Source organism: Electrona antarctica, assembly GCF_951216825.1.
Source record: "Electrona antarctica genome assembly, chromosome: 4".
In the NCBI taxonomy this organism is placed as follows: Eukaryota; Metazoa; Chordata; class Actinopteri; order Myctophiformes; family Myctophidae; genus Electrona; species Electrona antarctica.
Genome location: NC_136809.1, coordinates 45941868 through 45957238, shown reverse-complemented (window position 1 = coordinate 45957238; position 15371 = coordinate 45941868). Strand labels below are relative to the sequence as shown.

General features: G+C 41.9%; 2 protein-coding genes across 3 annotated transcripts in view; one reads left to right on the top strand and one right to left on the bottom strand.

The window, feature by feature from the left end:
- rfc1 (replication factor C (activator 1) 1) overlaps nt 1–15371 on the top strand; it is a 63794-nt gene that overhangs the window by 29333 nt on the left and 19090 nt on the right. The window lies entirely within an intron of this gene.
- Nucleotides 9238–15371, bottom strand: part of klhl5 (kelch-like family member 5) — a gene marked incomplete at its 5' end in the record, with an annotated part of 90603 nt that continues 84469 nt past the window's right edge. The window contains one exon of one of the 2 annotated variants that reach the window (XM_079499009.1): nt 9238–13935. In XM_079499009.1, the coding sequence (XP_079355135.1) occupies nt 13879–13935 (57 nt within the window). In that variant the 3' untranslated portion in view covers nt 9238–13878. The remainder of the gene's footprint in view (nt 13936–15371) is intronic. The other variant, XM_079499010.1, reaches the window with a different exon arrangement.

Below are 15371 nucleotides of genomic sequence, written 5' to 3'. Positions count from 1 at the left end.
TATAGCATGTCGTTTTTCATGATTTTGGAGGATTTGAAAAAAAGATGAAAATCATGAAAAAACGACATACTATAGTCCATGGTTTGGGACGGCATAATATATTTTGTCATATTTTCATGATTTTGGGACACTATGTCAGAGCCAGGACTTGAACCTGCAGCCTCATGATTCCCAGGCAGGCTCTGTACCCAGTGAGCCACTGTGCATGCTGTTCTAGGTGAAAGTGCTTTTTTGACGTGCCAATATCTGCCATTGAGCCCCATTGTAAATGTCTCAAATTTGAAAGCACTATATTTCTAAAACGATGAAACATTTCAAAGATTCCTTTTCAGGCAAACATGTCCACCGTAAGATGAACCTAAATAGGTTTGAATGGGGTTTCTAGGTGTAAGTATGTAGGACTAGTAGCATGCCAAAGTTTGTGCTATTGCCATTGGGAATGCATTGGGCGTTTAACTTAAATAACTCAGAAACTACAAAACATTTCAAAGTAAAAAGTTACAGCATGTGTCTCCACAGTAAGCTGAATTATAAAATGTGTGAATGGAGTTTCTAGGTGAAAGTGTTTTTGACGTGCCACTATCTGCCATTATAAATTTCTCAAATTGAAAGCACTATATTTCTAAAACTATGAAACATTTCAAAGATTCCTTTTCAGGCAAACATGTCCACCATAAGATGAACCTAAATAGGTTTGAATTGGGATTCTAGGTGTAAGTATCTAGGACTAGTAGCATGCCAAAGTTATAATTTATTTCGGACGGCATACTATAGCATGTAGTTTTTTGTGATTTTGGACTATTTGTAAAAAATATGAAAATCATGAAAAAACGACATACTATAGTTCATGGTTTCGGACGGCATACTATAGCATGTCGTTTTTTGTGATTTTGGACTGTTTGAAAAAAAGATGAAAATCATGAAAACACGACATACTATAGTCCATGGTTTGGGACGGCATAATATATTTTGTCATATTTTCATGATTTTGGGACACTATGTCAGAGCCAGGACTTGAACCTGCAGCCTCATGATTCCCAGGCAGGCTCTGTACCCAGTGAGCCACTGTGCATGCTGTTCTGAAAAGGCTGAATAGATAATGACAGAAGAGCCAGAGACTTGTTTCCATTGCGGTTCATAAACATTCAAACGTCTAGAGATAAACTGTGACTGTGGCTCAAGAGGTAGAGCAGGTCGTCCAATGATCCATGGGTCGGCGGTTCGAATCCCGGCTCCTCCTGTCCACATGTCGAAGTGTCCTTGGGCAAGACACTGAACCCCAAATTGCTCCCGATGTGCTGGTTGGTACCTTGCATGGCTTCCGCCGCAATCGGTGTATGAATGTGTGTGTGAATGGGTGAATGTAATGCACAATCTATGTAAAGCGCCTTGGATAAAGGCACTATATAAATGCACCATTTACCATTTAACAGCAAAAGAAACAATAGAGAAATCTCCTGTTATTTTATTTTTTGTATTTTTTTTTTGTATCAATGTTGTACTCAAAGGGAACAGCAGACTGAATTGTGGCAGGTAGCAAGTAGATCAGTGACTTAGCACACTGGCTGCATGATCTGGAGATTGTGGGTTCAAACCCCACTCAAATGTTTACTTGCCAAAATCTGCCATTGACCCCCATTCTGAATTTCTCAAATTTAAAAGCACTATATTTCTAAAACGATGAAACATTTCAAAGATTCCTTTTCAGGCAAACATGTCCACCGTAAGATGAACCTAAATAGGTTTGAATGGGGTTTCTAGGTGTAAGTATGTAGGACTAGTAGCATGCCAAAGTTTGTGCTATTGCCATTGGGAATGCATTGGGCGTTTAACTTAAATAACTCAGAAACTACAAAACATTTCAAAGTAAAAAGTTCCAGCATGTGTCTCCACAGAAAGCTGATTTATAAAAAGTGTGAATGGAGTTTCTAGGTGAAAGTGCTTTTTTGACGTGCCAATATCTGCCATTGAGCCCCATTGTAAATGTCTCAAATTTGAAAGCACTATATTTCTAAAACGATGAAACATTTCAAAGATTCCTTTTCAGGCAAACATGTCCACCGTAAGATGAACCTAAATAGGTTTGAATGGGGTTTCTAGGTGTAAGTATGTAGGACTAGTAGCATGCCAAAGTTTGTGCTATTGCCATTGGGAATGCATTGGGCGTTTAACTTAAATAACTCAGAAACTACAAAACATTTCAAAGTAAAAAGTTACAGCATGTGTCTCCACAGTAAGCTGAATTATAAAATGTGTGAATGGAGTTTCTAGGTGAAAGTTTTTTTGACGTGCCAATATCTGCCATTGAGCCCCATTGTAAATGTCTCAAATTTGAAAGCACTATATTTCTAAAACGATGAAACATTTAAAAGATTCCTTTTCAGGCAAACATGTCCACCGTAAGATGAACCTAAATAGGTTTGAAAGGGGTTTCTAGGTGTAAGTATGTAGGACTAGTAGCATGCCAAAGTTTGTGCTATTGCCATTGGGAATGCATTGTGCGTTTAACTTAAATAACTCAGAAACTACAAAACATTTCAAAGTAAAAAGTTCCAGCATGTGTCTCCACAGAAAGCTGAATTATAAAAAGTGTGAATGGAGTTTCTAGGTGAAAGTGCTTTTTTGACGTGCCAATATCTGCCATTGAGCCCCATTGTAAATGTCTCAAATTTGAAAGCACTATATTTCTAAAACGATGAAACATTTCAAAGATTCCTTTTCAGGCAAACATGTCCACCGTAAGATGAACCTAAATAGGTTTGAATGGGGATTCTAGGTGTAAGTATGTAGGACTAGTAGCATGCCAAAGTTATAATTTATTTTGGACGGCATACTATAGCATGTCGTTTTTTGTGATTTTGGACTATTTGAAAAAAATATGAAAATCATGAAAAAACGACATACTATAGTTCATGGTTTCGGACAGCATACTATAGCATGTCGTTTTTCATGATTTTGGAGGATTTGAAAAAAAGATGAAAATCATGAAAACACGACATGCTATAGTCCATGGTTTGGGACGGCATAATATAATTTGTCATATTTTCATGATTTTGGGACACTATGTCAGAGCCAGGACTTGAACCTGCAGCCTCATGATTCCCAGGCAGGCTCTGTACCCAGTGTGCCACTGTGCATGCTGTTCTTAAAAGGCCGAATAGATAATGACAGAAGAGCCAGAGACTTGTTTCCATTGTGGTTCATAAACATTCAAACGTCTAGAGATAAACAACAGCAAAAGAAACAATAGAGAAATCTCCTGTTATTTTATTTTTTGTATTTTACTTTTGTATCAATGTTGTACTCAAAGGGAACAGCAGACTGAATTGTGGCAGGTAGCAAGAAGATCAGTAACTTAGCACAGGCTGCATGATCTGGAGATTGTGGGTTCAAACCCCACTCAAATGTTTACTTGCCGGCCCAGGCGGTGGCGTAACCGTCTTGGCACCCGACTGGTAATCCAGTCGCAGTGTGCCGCGGGTTTGACTCCCGAGGCCGACACGGCCTTTACTGCATGTCTTCCCCCATCTCTCTCCCGTTTCCTGTCAGCCTACTGTCTGTCTCTTCAAAAACCAATAAAAGGCGTAAGCCGCAAAAAAATATCTTAAAAAAAAAAAAAAATGTTCACATGCCAAAATCTGCCATTGACCCCATTCTGAATTTCTCAAATTTGAAAGCACTATATTTCTAAAACGATGAAACATTTCAAAGATTCCTTTTCAGGCAAACATGTCCACCGTAAGATGAACCTAAATAGGTTTGAATGCGGTTTCTAGGTGTAAGTATGTAGGACTAGTAGCATGCCAAAGTTTGTGCTATTGCCATTGGGAATGCATTGGGCGTTTAACTTAAATAACTCAGAAACTACAAAACATTTCAAAGTAAAAAGTTCCAGCATGTGTCTCCACAGAAAGCTGAATTATAAAAAGTGTGAATGGAGTTTCTAGGTGAAAGTGCTTTTTTGACGTGCCAATATCTGCCATTGAGCCCCATTGTAAATGTCTCAAATTTGAAAGCACTATATTTCTAAAACGATGAAACATTTCAAAGATTCCTTTTCAGGCAAACATGTCCACCGTAAGATGAACCTAAATAGGTTTGAATGGGGTTTCTAGGTGTAAGTATGTAGGACTAGTAGCATGCCAAAGTTTGTGCTATTGCCATTGGGAATGCATTGGGCGTTTAACTTAAATAACTCAGAAACTACAAAACATTTCAAAGTAAAAAGTTACAGCATGTGTCTCCACAGTAAGCTGAATTATAAAATGTGTGAATGGAGTTTCTAGGTGAAAGTTTTTTTGACGTGCCACTATCTGCCATTATAAATTTCTCAAATTGAAAGCACTATATTTCTAAAACTATGAAACATTTCAAAGATTCCTTTTCAGGCAAACATGTCCACCGTAAGATGAACCTAAATAGGTTTGAATGGGGATTCTAGGTGTAAGTATGTAGGACTAGTAGCATGCCAAAGTTATAATTTATTTTGGACGGCATACTATAGCATGTCGTTTTTTGTGATTTTGGACTATTTGAAAAAAATATGAAAATCATGAAAAAACGACATACTATAGTTCATGGTTTCGGACAGCATACTATAGCATGTCGTTTTTCATGATTTTGGAGGATTTGAAAAAAAGATGAAAATCATGAAAACACGACATGCTATAGTCCATGGTTTGGGACGGCATAATATAATTTGTCATATTTTCATGATTTTGGGACACTATGTCAGACCCAGGACTTGAACCTGCAGCCTCATGATTCCCAGGCAGGCTCTGTACCCAGTGTGCCACTGTGCATGCTGTTCTTAAAAGGCCGAATAGATAATGACAGAAGAGCCAGAGACTTGTTTCCATTGTGGTTCATAAACATTCAAACGTCTAGAGATAAACAACAGCAAAAGAAACAATAGAGAAATCTCCTGTTATTTTATTTTTTGTATTTTACTTTTGTATCAATGTTGTACTCAAAGGGAACAGCAGACTGAATTGTGGCAGGTAGCAAGAAGATCAGTAACTTAGCACAGGCTGCATGATCTGGAGATTGTGGGTTCAAACCCCACTCAAATGTTTACTTGCCGGCCCAGGCGGTGGCGTAACCGTCTTGGCACCCGACTGGTAATCCAGTCGCAGTGTGCCGCGGGTTTGACTCCCGAGGCCGACACGGCCTTTACTGCATGTCTTCCCCCATCTCTCTCCCGTTTCCTGTCAGCCTACTGTCTGTCTCTTCAAAAACCAATAAAAGGCGTAAGCCGCAAAAAAATATCTTAAAAAAAAAAAAAAAATTCACATGCCAAAATCTGCCATTGACCCCATTCTGAATTTCTCAAATTTGAAAGCACTATATTTCTAAAACGATGAAACATTTCAAAGATTCCTTTTCAGGCAAACATGTCCACCGTAAGATGAACCTAAATAGGTTTGAATGCGGTTTCTAGGTGTAAGTATGTAGGACTAGTAGCATGCCAAAGTTTGTGCTATTGCCATTGGGAATGCATTGGGCGTTTAACTTAAATAACTCAGAAACTACAAAACATTTCAAAGTAAAAAGTTCCAGCATGTGTCTCCACAGAAAGCTGAATTATAAAAAGTGTGAATGGAGTTTCTAGGTGAAAGTGCTTTTTTGACGTGCCAATATCTGCCATTGAGCCCCATTGTAAATGTCTCAAATTTGAAAGCACTATATTTCTAAAACGATGAAACATTTCAAAGATTCCTTTTCAGGCAAACATGTCCACCGTAAGATGAACCTAAATAGGTTTGAATGGGGATTCTAGGTGTAAGTATGTAGGACTAGTAGCATGCCAAAGTTATAATTTTTTTCGGACGGCATGTCGTTTTTTGTGATTTTGGACTATTTGAAAAAAATATGAAAATCATGAAAAAACGACATACTATAGTTCATGGTTTTGGACGGCATACTATAGCATGTCGTTTTTCGTGATTTTGGGACACTATGTCAGAGCCAGGACTTGAACCTGCAGCCTCCTGATTCCCAGGCAGGCTCTGTACCCAGTGAGCCACTGTGCATGCTGTTCTTAAAAGGCCGAATAGATAATGACAGAAGAGCCAGAGACTTGTTTCCATTGTGGTTAATAAACATTCAAACGTCTAGAGATAAACAACAGCAAAAGAAACAATAGACAAATCTCCTGTTATTTTATTTTTTGTATTTTATTTTTGTATCAATGTTGTACTCAAAGGGAACAGCAGACTGCATTGTGGCAATAGCACAAAGTTTGTGCTATTGCCATTGAGAATGCATTGGGCGTTTAACTTAAATAACTCAGAAACTACAAAACATTTCTAAGTAAAAAGTTCCAGCATGTGTCTCCACAGTAAGCTGAATAATAAAAAGTGTGAATGGAGTTTCTAGGTGAAAGTGCTTTTTTGACATGCCATTGAGCCCCATTGTAAATTTCTCAAATTTGAAAGCACTATATTTCTAAAACGATGAAACATTTCAAAGATTCCTTTTCAGGCAAACATGTCCACCGTAAGATGAACCTAAGTAGGCTAGAATGGGGTTGCTAGGTGTAAGTATGTAGGACTAGTAGCATGCCAAAGTTTGTGCTATTGCCATTGAGAATGCATTGGGCGTTTAAGTTAAATAACTCAGAAACTACAAAACATTTCAAAGTAAAAAGTTCCAGCATGTGTGTCCACAGCCACAGGAGGCTGAATTATAAAACGTGTGAATGGAGTTTCCCCATTATAAATTTCTCAAATTTTAAATCACTATATTTCTAAAACTATAAAACATTTCAAATGGGGTTTCTAGGTGTACTGTCCGCGACCCACAAATGTGTCCCGAGACTCACAACCCACTGCTTAGGAAACAGTTCTTATTTGAAATTAAAATGTCTGGGTTTACAGCAGACATTACACTGTGGTTGACATACCATGTGGTCAGCTATCATTTATGTGTTTATATTTGTGTGTTGATGGAATATTTCACTTCACCAAAAGAGTGGTGCTGATTAATTGCAGCTGCTGAAATTTGCTGGCCAAAGAAATACGCAAGAAGGTATTGATCTTTAGCAAATTGGTGGAGTGTGGAAGCACAAGCAATATTTCAGTATATAGAGGAAGGGAAAATAAGACATGTCTCATAGGGCGGACTATTGATTTTTCTGATGAAAGTTTGTCATCTGATTGCAAACACAGGGTGAATATCATGGCTTTCCCAGTTCAGTCTATCATCTGCGGTGACACAGCTGGTGCATCCTGAGTGCTGACTGACATGATGAATGCTGGAATTAGATTAGGCCTACACACACAGTACAGATTCATTTAGTTACATTCGTACACTCTGTTTGAGTTACAAATGGATAAAACAATACTGTATAAGTAAGTAGTTTTTCATGGTTGTTGACAGGAAAAATAATAATTATGAAAATCATGCTTTTCGACATAATATTGCATGTCGTCGAGTACATTTTGAATTCCGGAACTTAACTTGTAACAGAGTATTTCTGTGGTGCATTACTGAAACTTTCAATTAAGTCAAGATTTTGAGTACTTCTTCCTCAACTGTGCAGTTCACAGGTGCGGGTCGAACTACCGTTCATCTCTCTCTCGTCTGTCCTGTTGCACAGAACACACTCGATCAGGGTTATTAGGAAAGCCAGACAAGGTCAGGATGGAACATGATTCGTTATGAATACTGGTGGACATGATCCGTCGGAGCAGGTTGGTGATTTAGAGTTCCCTCTGTGGTGAATAAAAGAGCGAATCGTTTGACCATGGCTACTGGCCATGGCCCAGGGTCACTCACAGCAGCTACTGCAGGCCTGCATGAGCACTCACAGGCTGCAGCATCTGTAAATGGTGAGCACCGTTCAGTCATGTCAGTGCTGTCCAATGCTGCGTGGACCAGTGGTTCCCAAAGTGGAGTCCGGGGACCCCCATGGGTCCTTGAGGGAGTTCCAGAGGGTCCCCAGCTAAATGATAGTTTGGAACCAAATGGACCCTTATGGGTCTGTAACTGGGAGTGTACAAATGGACCCTGGACGGGTCCATTTGGTTCCATTTGTACACTCTCAGAGTTAAATGAACATTGATTATACCATATAAATTGGGGATAGAAATGCCATGAAATGGTAGACTGATGCATGTGAAACTGGGGGTCCTTTAAATGAAACGGGTTGAGAATCTCTGCTAGAGCTGTAAAAATCTTCTCTTATGGGGGTCCCTGGCATATCTTTTCAAATGGGGGTCCGCGGGCTAATAAGTGTCAAAATGCAAATGTTGACCATACACATACTGTCAGTGGTGGAAAGCAAGTACATTTTACTTAAGTACAATTTTGAGGTGTACTTTACTTGAGTATGTCAAATTTTCCGTACTTTTACTTCTACTCTACATCTCAGATCAAAAATGTGTATTCACTCCAGTACATTTAAGTGAAAACTTTAGTTACTACTTTGTAGATTTTCATTAGGCTATTATTACAAAACATACTGTACATTAACCACTTCAGCCCTATATACATTTCGGCCATTTACATTTTCGGCCGATCTACAAGCTCACAATGCGTTGCATTGCGAGCTTGTAGATCTGATATTTTCAAAAGATTTTTATACATTTGAAAACTTGAAATGGGACATTCTGCAAAACAAGTAGGCCTACTTTTACTTTTGGTACGTTTAAGTACATTTTGAAACCAATACTTTTGTACTTTTACTCAAGTAGCCTACATTTTGAACAGCAGACTTTAACTTGTAACAAAGTACTTCTACCTCACAGTATTGATACTTTTACTTAAGTAAGAAATGTGAGTACTTTTTCTACAACTGCATACTGTACTGCACACTAACCATAACTTTGAAACACACACGCTGCACACGCACACGCACACGCACGCGCACGCGCACGCGTGCACAGCCGCACACACACACTCACTCACTCTCTCTTTCTTCTGTCTTTCTCTCTCTCTCTCTCTCTCACGCAGTACGCACACAAACTAAGTAGGTCTATAATGAGGGTACATATAATGCCATCTGCTCAGGGAATTAATTCAGTCTCATTCTTCAGCTATAAATGCTGCAAGATGATTCTTATAAACCTTTACACAGTTGAGACCATCTCTGCTACTGTCCTCATTAGGAAGAGATAAAAGTGCCACATAAACATCGGTGTGTGCGTGTGTATATATATATTCATAAATGGTGCATGCACGTGTTCATGCATATTTTATACCACTTATGGGTTTGGCCAGGGCTTGGAAAATGTCTGATATATCATCTGTATTTTAATCCTTATTTTAGTTTTACATGAATACTGTTACACCGAAAGAAAAGTATAGTGCTTCACATATTGACTTTAATGCACTGTAGAAAAGACCAATAAGAGTATATTACAACAGCATGTACATGTACATCACATTAGTTGTGTTGTAAAAAGGGGTGAACAACACATTGCAGGTACAAAAAAAGACAATGGTCGAGCAGCATAAGAAATAATAGCTACAACATTGCATCGTACTGGGCAAAGGCTATATACAGTATGACAGAAGTCATTAAAAAATGCCAAAAATAGCGAAAATAGTAGATGTACAAGCTCTGTACAAGCTCCTTTGTACATCTGCTATTTTTGCTATCTTTGAAATTAGGTTAACATCTTTCACCAATAATGGCATGCCCAAAGTAGGGACACCGGCTTGAAAGTTATCTTGTTACAATGCGTCGCCATCTCAGTTTACAATACAAAAAGATAAACAACATACAGTACTGTACAGACACATATATATATATATATTTCATGAGTACTGCATCATATATACAGCATAATACAATATAAGACTACATACAGGATCCACGGGCATCCATCTATACACAATGTCCACACTGGATATATTTGTCGGTGGGTTTTTGGAATGTCTGTCTGTTGCGTGTGTTCTGCCATGACTCTGAGCCCTACATAATTTGGTGAACACGTGTAGCCCACGCAGCGGAGATGACACACTTCTGCTGCTTGTGATCTAACTTGACAAATGAACAAACGGGAGCCTTTGGAAGGGAGAAAACAAGTGTCAGACATACAGCAGGGCATTGGACTCCCAGAAACAACATCCCTCCACAGCCGCGCCTGCTTGTCTGTCTGCACTTTGGCAGGAGGCTGTGTACTGTACGGCATGAGTCTGTGCGTGTCTGTGCGTGTCTGTCTGTGTGTCTGTGTGTGTGTGTGTGTGTGTGTGTGTGTGTGTGCATCCCAAGGGCTGTACAGTAGCTCTATATCTGTCACTACATATGCCTGCCTCACCTCTCACTGTCAGAAGTTTGCTTGGTGCACATCAGACACATGCACCCCCCCCCCCCCCCACACACACACACACACACACACACACACACGCACGCTGCACACACACGCACACACCAGATACAAACTGCAGCAGTAAACAAGGGAAATATAAGCAGTAAAAGAGACAGCATGGCACCTGCTTAACCCATTTTGGTGTTTGAAGCATTGTGTTATACTTTAGCTAATGAAAAATAGCAGATCTACAAGCTCCTAGCGAGGCACTTTGAAAAATGGTGAAAATGTGGCGCAGATCTCTGAATATATTCTTTTAGAGCAAACATTTTAACTCAAATCTTTGCTTCTGGGAGGGTCGCTGGAACTACATATTTTCAGATGGGGGTCGGCGTCCAATTACATATAATTTTGGGGGTCCTAGAAACATAGGGTTTTCAGAAAACTGTCAGGATTTAGAAAGCATTTGTAGAATCGTCCTCAGGTCATGGTCAATGAAGGGTGCTCCACTGCCAACATTGTGCAGCGTTGCATTCGCTCCCACGCCCAACGCAACGCAGCGCAGCAGGTGAAGCTTTGGCGTAATTGTGCAGTAAATTGGCTCCCCATAGTAAAAACCCTCAGTATTGATTCAACTTTTACATTTGTACTTTCTCCTCATCTATGATGCTCTGTCTGGATACTCATCAACCTCTCGTACACACGAAGGCCTTTGATCTCAGACATCAAACAGAACAACACAACAGACTCAATTTTGAAAATGCTAATAAAGTCACTTTCCTTACCATACACAGCAAGCTTTCTATTTTGTGCTGCAGAGTGTGTGTGTGTGTGTGTGTGTGTGTGTGTGTGTGTGTGTGTGTGTGTGTGTAGGGACAAGATGGAACATGGTGTTAAGGAGAAAGCAGAGGTAGTGGGAAGATTCTAATTTGAGATAAAACATTTTTTTACCTATTTCATGGTCCCTGAACACATACACACACACACACAGTCACGCACGCACGCGCGCACGCACGCACGCGCGCACGCACGCACGCACGCACGCACGCATTACATAAATATCCAGAGCATAGTGAAGGGAAGCTGACAGAGAGAAAACTCCTTCCATGTAAAAAACAAGTAGTGTTGGAACAATCTAAAATGTTGTTTGCAAAACCATGTGCTTCACATTTAAAAACCTGAGTGTTGAAAACACTAACAGAAAAGAGGCTGTGAAAGAAAAGTGGTTTGGTAACAGTTGAAAAATAAGTGCACAGTTTGCATATTACTTACACTTACAGTACACATGATTTGTATCTAGGTGTCATAAGATGAAATATAGCACAGAGAGAGAGAGAGAGGGGGGGGGGGGGAGAGAGAGAGAGAGAGCGGGGGGGGGGGGAGAGAGAGAGAGAGAGAGAGAGAGAGAGAAAGAGGGGTTCGGGAGAGGGAGGGAGAAATAAAGAGAGTAACTTCAGATCTGGAGCATAAAATAACATTGGATATGTTGGAGTAGCAGAGTGACAGAGAGAGAGAGAGAGGGGGGGGGGGGGGGGGGAGAGAGAGAGAGAGAGAGAGAGAGAGAGATAGAGATAGAGATAGAGAGAGAGAGAGAGAGAGACTCCAGTTTGAGGTGATAATTATATGTAAGGGCCTTTACACTGAGTATGTTAAATAAGGTAGTAAAGGCTGTTGTTTCTTTTCTCTCTTTCATTCTTTAAATAAATACATTAACAAAAATAGTGCATACTAAGTGTGTGTGTGTGTGTGTGTGTGTGTGTGTGTGTGTGTGTGTGTGTGTGTGTGTGTGTGTGTGTGTGTGTGTGTGCGTGAGAGAGAGTTGTGTTTTTATGGAAGTCATGTTTCCATCCAAAAGTCCAAGTGAATTTTCTGATAAGCAATAATATAGTCTAATAATTAAATTAGACCATGAAGTGAATTAGAATACAAATGACTATTGGGCTATATTGGTCCCATTGATTGATTCATCGACCTTTTAACACCTCAATTGAGTGTCAAAGCATTATTTGTATACGATACTGAAAATATTATGTCATAATAGCAGTTTGCATTGAAACACTTGGAAGGAGACATGGCTCGCGGTGCCCGGTCACTGAGTGGAATTCATCTAGATTTCTTACATCCAGCGAGTTGGTCACAAACCCACCGTCAAGCAAACCATAACCGTAACATTTGATTTCATATGAATTTGTTTTAGGACAGTACATTTTTCCTCTGGGGCTTTGTCTAAAAAAAATCACACTGGTGTGAAGTGAGGGGCGCTCTTATCACCATACATCAAACATCATCACACATCATCACATTCCGGCCAATCACAATTGGCGTCTTCAATTTCCTGCCCTCACTTTTTATCCTCAATATGTACTTTGCTCAGCCAATCAAATGATCGCTGTGGGGTGATCAGCCAATCAAATCATCGCTAAAATTTGCATGTCTGCACGCACGCACGCACGCACGCACACACATACCCACAAAGCTGGGCATAGGAGGGGCTAGTGCCCCTCAAAAAGAAAGTACACATTTGGTTCATTTTGATGACTGTGACTTTGAGCTCCTGGCTGTGGCTGGATGGACACGCTGCCTGTCACTCACGGTGAGCACTCAACGCCAGCTGGACAAGAGGGTCCTGGGGTGGTGGTGAGGTCTAGACAGAGGGTCCTGGGGCGGTGGTGAGGTCTAGACAGAGGGTCCTGGGGCGGTGGTGAGGTCTGGATAGAGGGTCCTGGGACGGTGGTGAGGTCTAGACAGAGGGTCCTGGGGCGGTGGTGAGGTCTAGACAGAGGGTCCTGGGGCGGTGGTGAGGTCTGGATAGAGGGTCCTGGGACGGTGGTGAGGTCTAGACAGAGGGTCCTAGGCCGGTGGTGAGGTCTAGACAGAGGGTCCTGGGGTGGTGGTGAGGTCCTGACAGAGGGTCCTGGGACGGTGGTGAGGTCTAGACAGAGGGTCCTGGGACGGTGGTGAGGTCTAGACAGAGGGTCCTGGGGTGGTGGTGAGGTCTAGACAGAGGGTCCTGGGGCGGTGGTGAGGTCTGGATAGAGGGTCCTGGGGCGGTGGTGAGGTCTGGACAGAGGGTCCTGGGGCGGTGGTGAGGTCCTGACAGAGGGTCCTGGGGCGGTGGTGAGGTCTAGACAGAGGGTCCTGGGGCGGTGGTGAGGTCCTGACAGAGGGTCCTGGGGCGGTGGTGAGGTCTAGACAGAGGGTCCTGGGGCGTTGGTGAGGTCTGGACAGAGGGTCCTGGGGCGGTGGTGAGGTCTGGACACTGGACAGAGGGTCCTGGGGCGGTGGTGAGGTCTAGACAGAGGGTCCTGGGGTGGTGGTGAGGTCTAGACAGAGGGTCCTGGGACGGTGGTGAGGTCTAGACAGAGGGTCCTGGGACAGTGGTGAGGTCTAGACAGAGGGTCCTGGGGCGGTGGTGAGGTCTAGACAGAGGGTCCTGGGATGGTGGTGAGGTCCTGACAGAGGGTCCTGGGACGGTGGTGAGGTCCTGACAGAGGGTCCTGGGACGGTGGTGAGGTCTAGACAGAGGGTCCTGGGGCGGTGGTGAGGTCTAGACAGAGGGTCCTGGGGCGGTGGTGAGGTCTGGCCGTTCCGTTGTCACACGGGTCGTCTTGGGTGGGCGGGGTCACAATTTAATGACCACCACACATGCCCCGGCCCGGCCCAGACACAGAGCCGCCACCTACAACACACACACACACACACAGACACAGACACAGACACAGACACAGACACACACACACACACACACACACACACACACACACACACACACACACACACACACACAGAACATTCACAGCTTTATTACTCTGGAGAGAGACACACACACACAGTTATACGCAGGGCAAATCCTCAAGTGTTCAGTTCACTCTGATGGTGTACGAATGTAACCAAATGGACCTGTCCGTTTGGTTACATTTTGTACACAATCAGAGTTACGAATGAATAAATTAACACTTAGGATTTTACTAAAGAGAGAGAGAGGATCTCTCTCTCTCTCTTTACTATTTGAAAACTTTATTCACTATTTACTTTGTAGATGTTGATTATTATTACAAAACATACATTAACCACTTCAACCTACACGTTTTGGCTATTTGAAAATAGCCGATCTTCAAACTCAATTCTGCACAATGACTACTTTTACTTTTGGTACTTGAATGTTTTATAACGCCCCGAACATCGTAGTTTATCTCATTATGAGCCAAAAGGCAATAAAGTCTGCGTGCACGTGAAGACGTGAACGGAAGATTTCGGATTTTGGCTGTTTCCGACATGGATGGTAAGCGAAAAGTGAAATCAAGGTAAAAAAATAATCATTTTAAACTCTAGATTAAGCCTAATTCATCATACCTCGTCTTAACGTCTTTGGTAACCTGGATAAGAGCGCCCCTCACTTCACACGAGTGTGATTTATTTTCTTTTTTTTAACATAACATACGCGCACAAAAAGCTGAAAAATGGAGATACAAGGTTTCTGAATGCCCGACAGCGGCTCGGCGTGTGGCGTATTGTTTCTAATATGACAGATGGCTCTGTGAAGCCTCCTTAAATAGCAGGCGGGACGGGACGTACAGCACCACTGTGATGGAGGAGGCCGAAATCCTGCTGAGTAGAGCCCAGCCCTCCCTCTTCCCTCCCTCCCTCCCTCCCTCCCTCCACCCCTCCCCTCCCCTCCCTCCTTCACCCCTATCTCCTCTGCTATAGTGCTGTACCGGCAGAGCAAGGACATGAGCATGCAACAAAACACACATTTACATAACAGTAAAAAACAATTCAGACCAGCATTATGTAGCAGAGGAGCGCGCTGGAAGGACACGCTGTATGTGTGTGTGTGTGTGTGTGTGTGTGTGTGTGTGTGTGTGTGTGTGTGTGTGTGTGTGTGTGTGTGTGTGTGTGTGTCTTAAATGATATGTTTATGTTCAAGACACATTAGTGTGTACCGTACGAAAGTGTGTCTGTAACGTACGTGGGCTCAGGCATGCATTTTTGCGAGCATGTGTACACACGGGACAATAAAGCTAAATACTGCAGTCACATGTACAGTATGAGCGCTGTGTGATCTACACAGTATATTGACTTGTGCGTGTGTAGGTATATACGCATGTACTCATG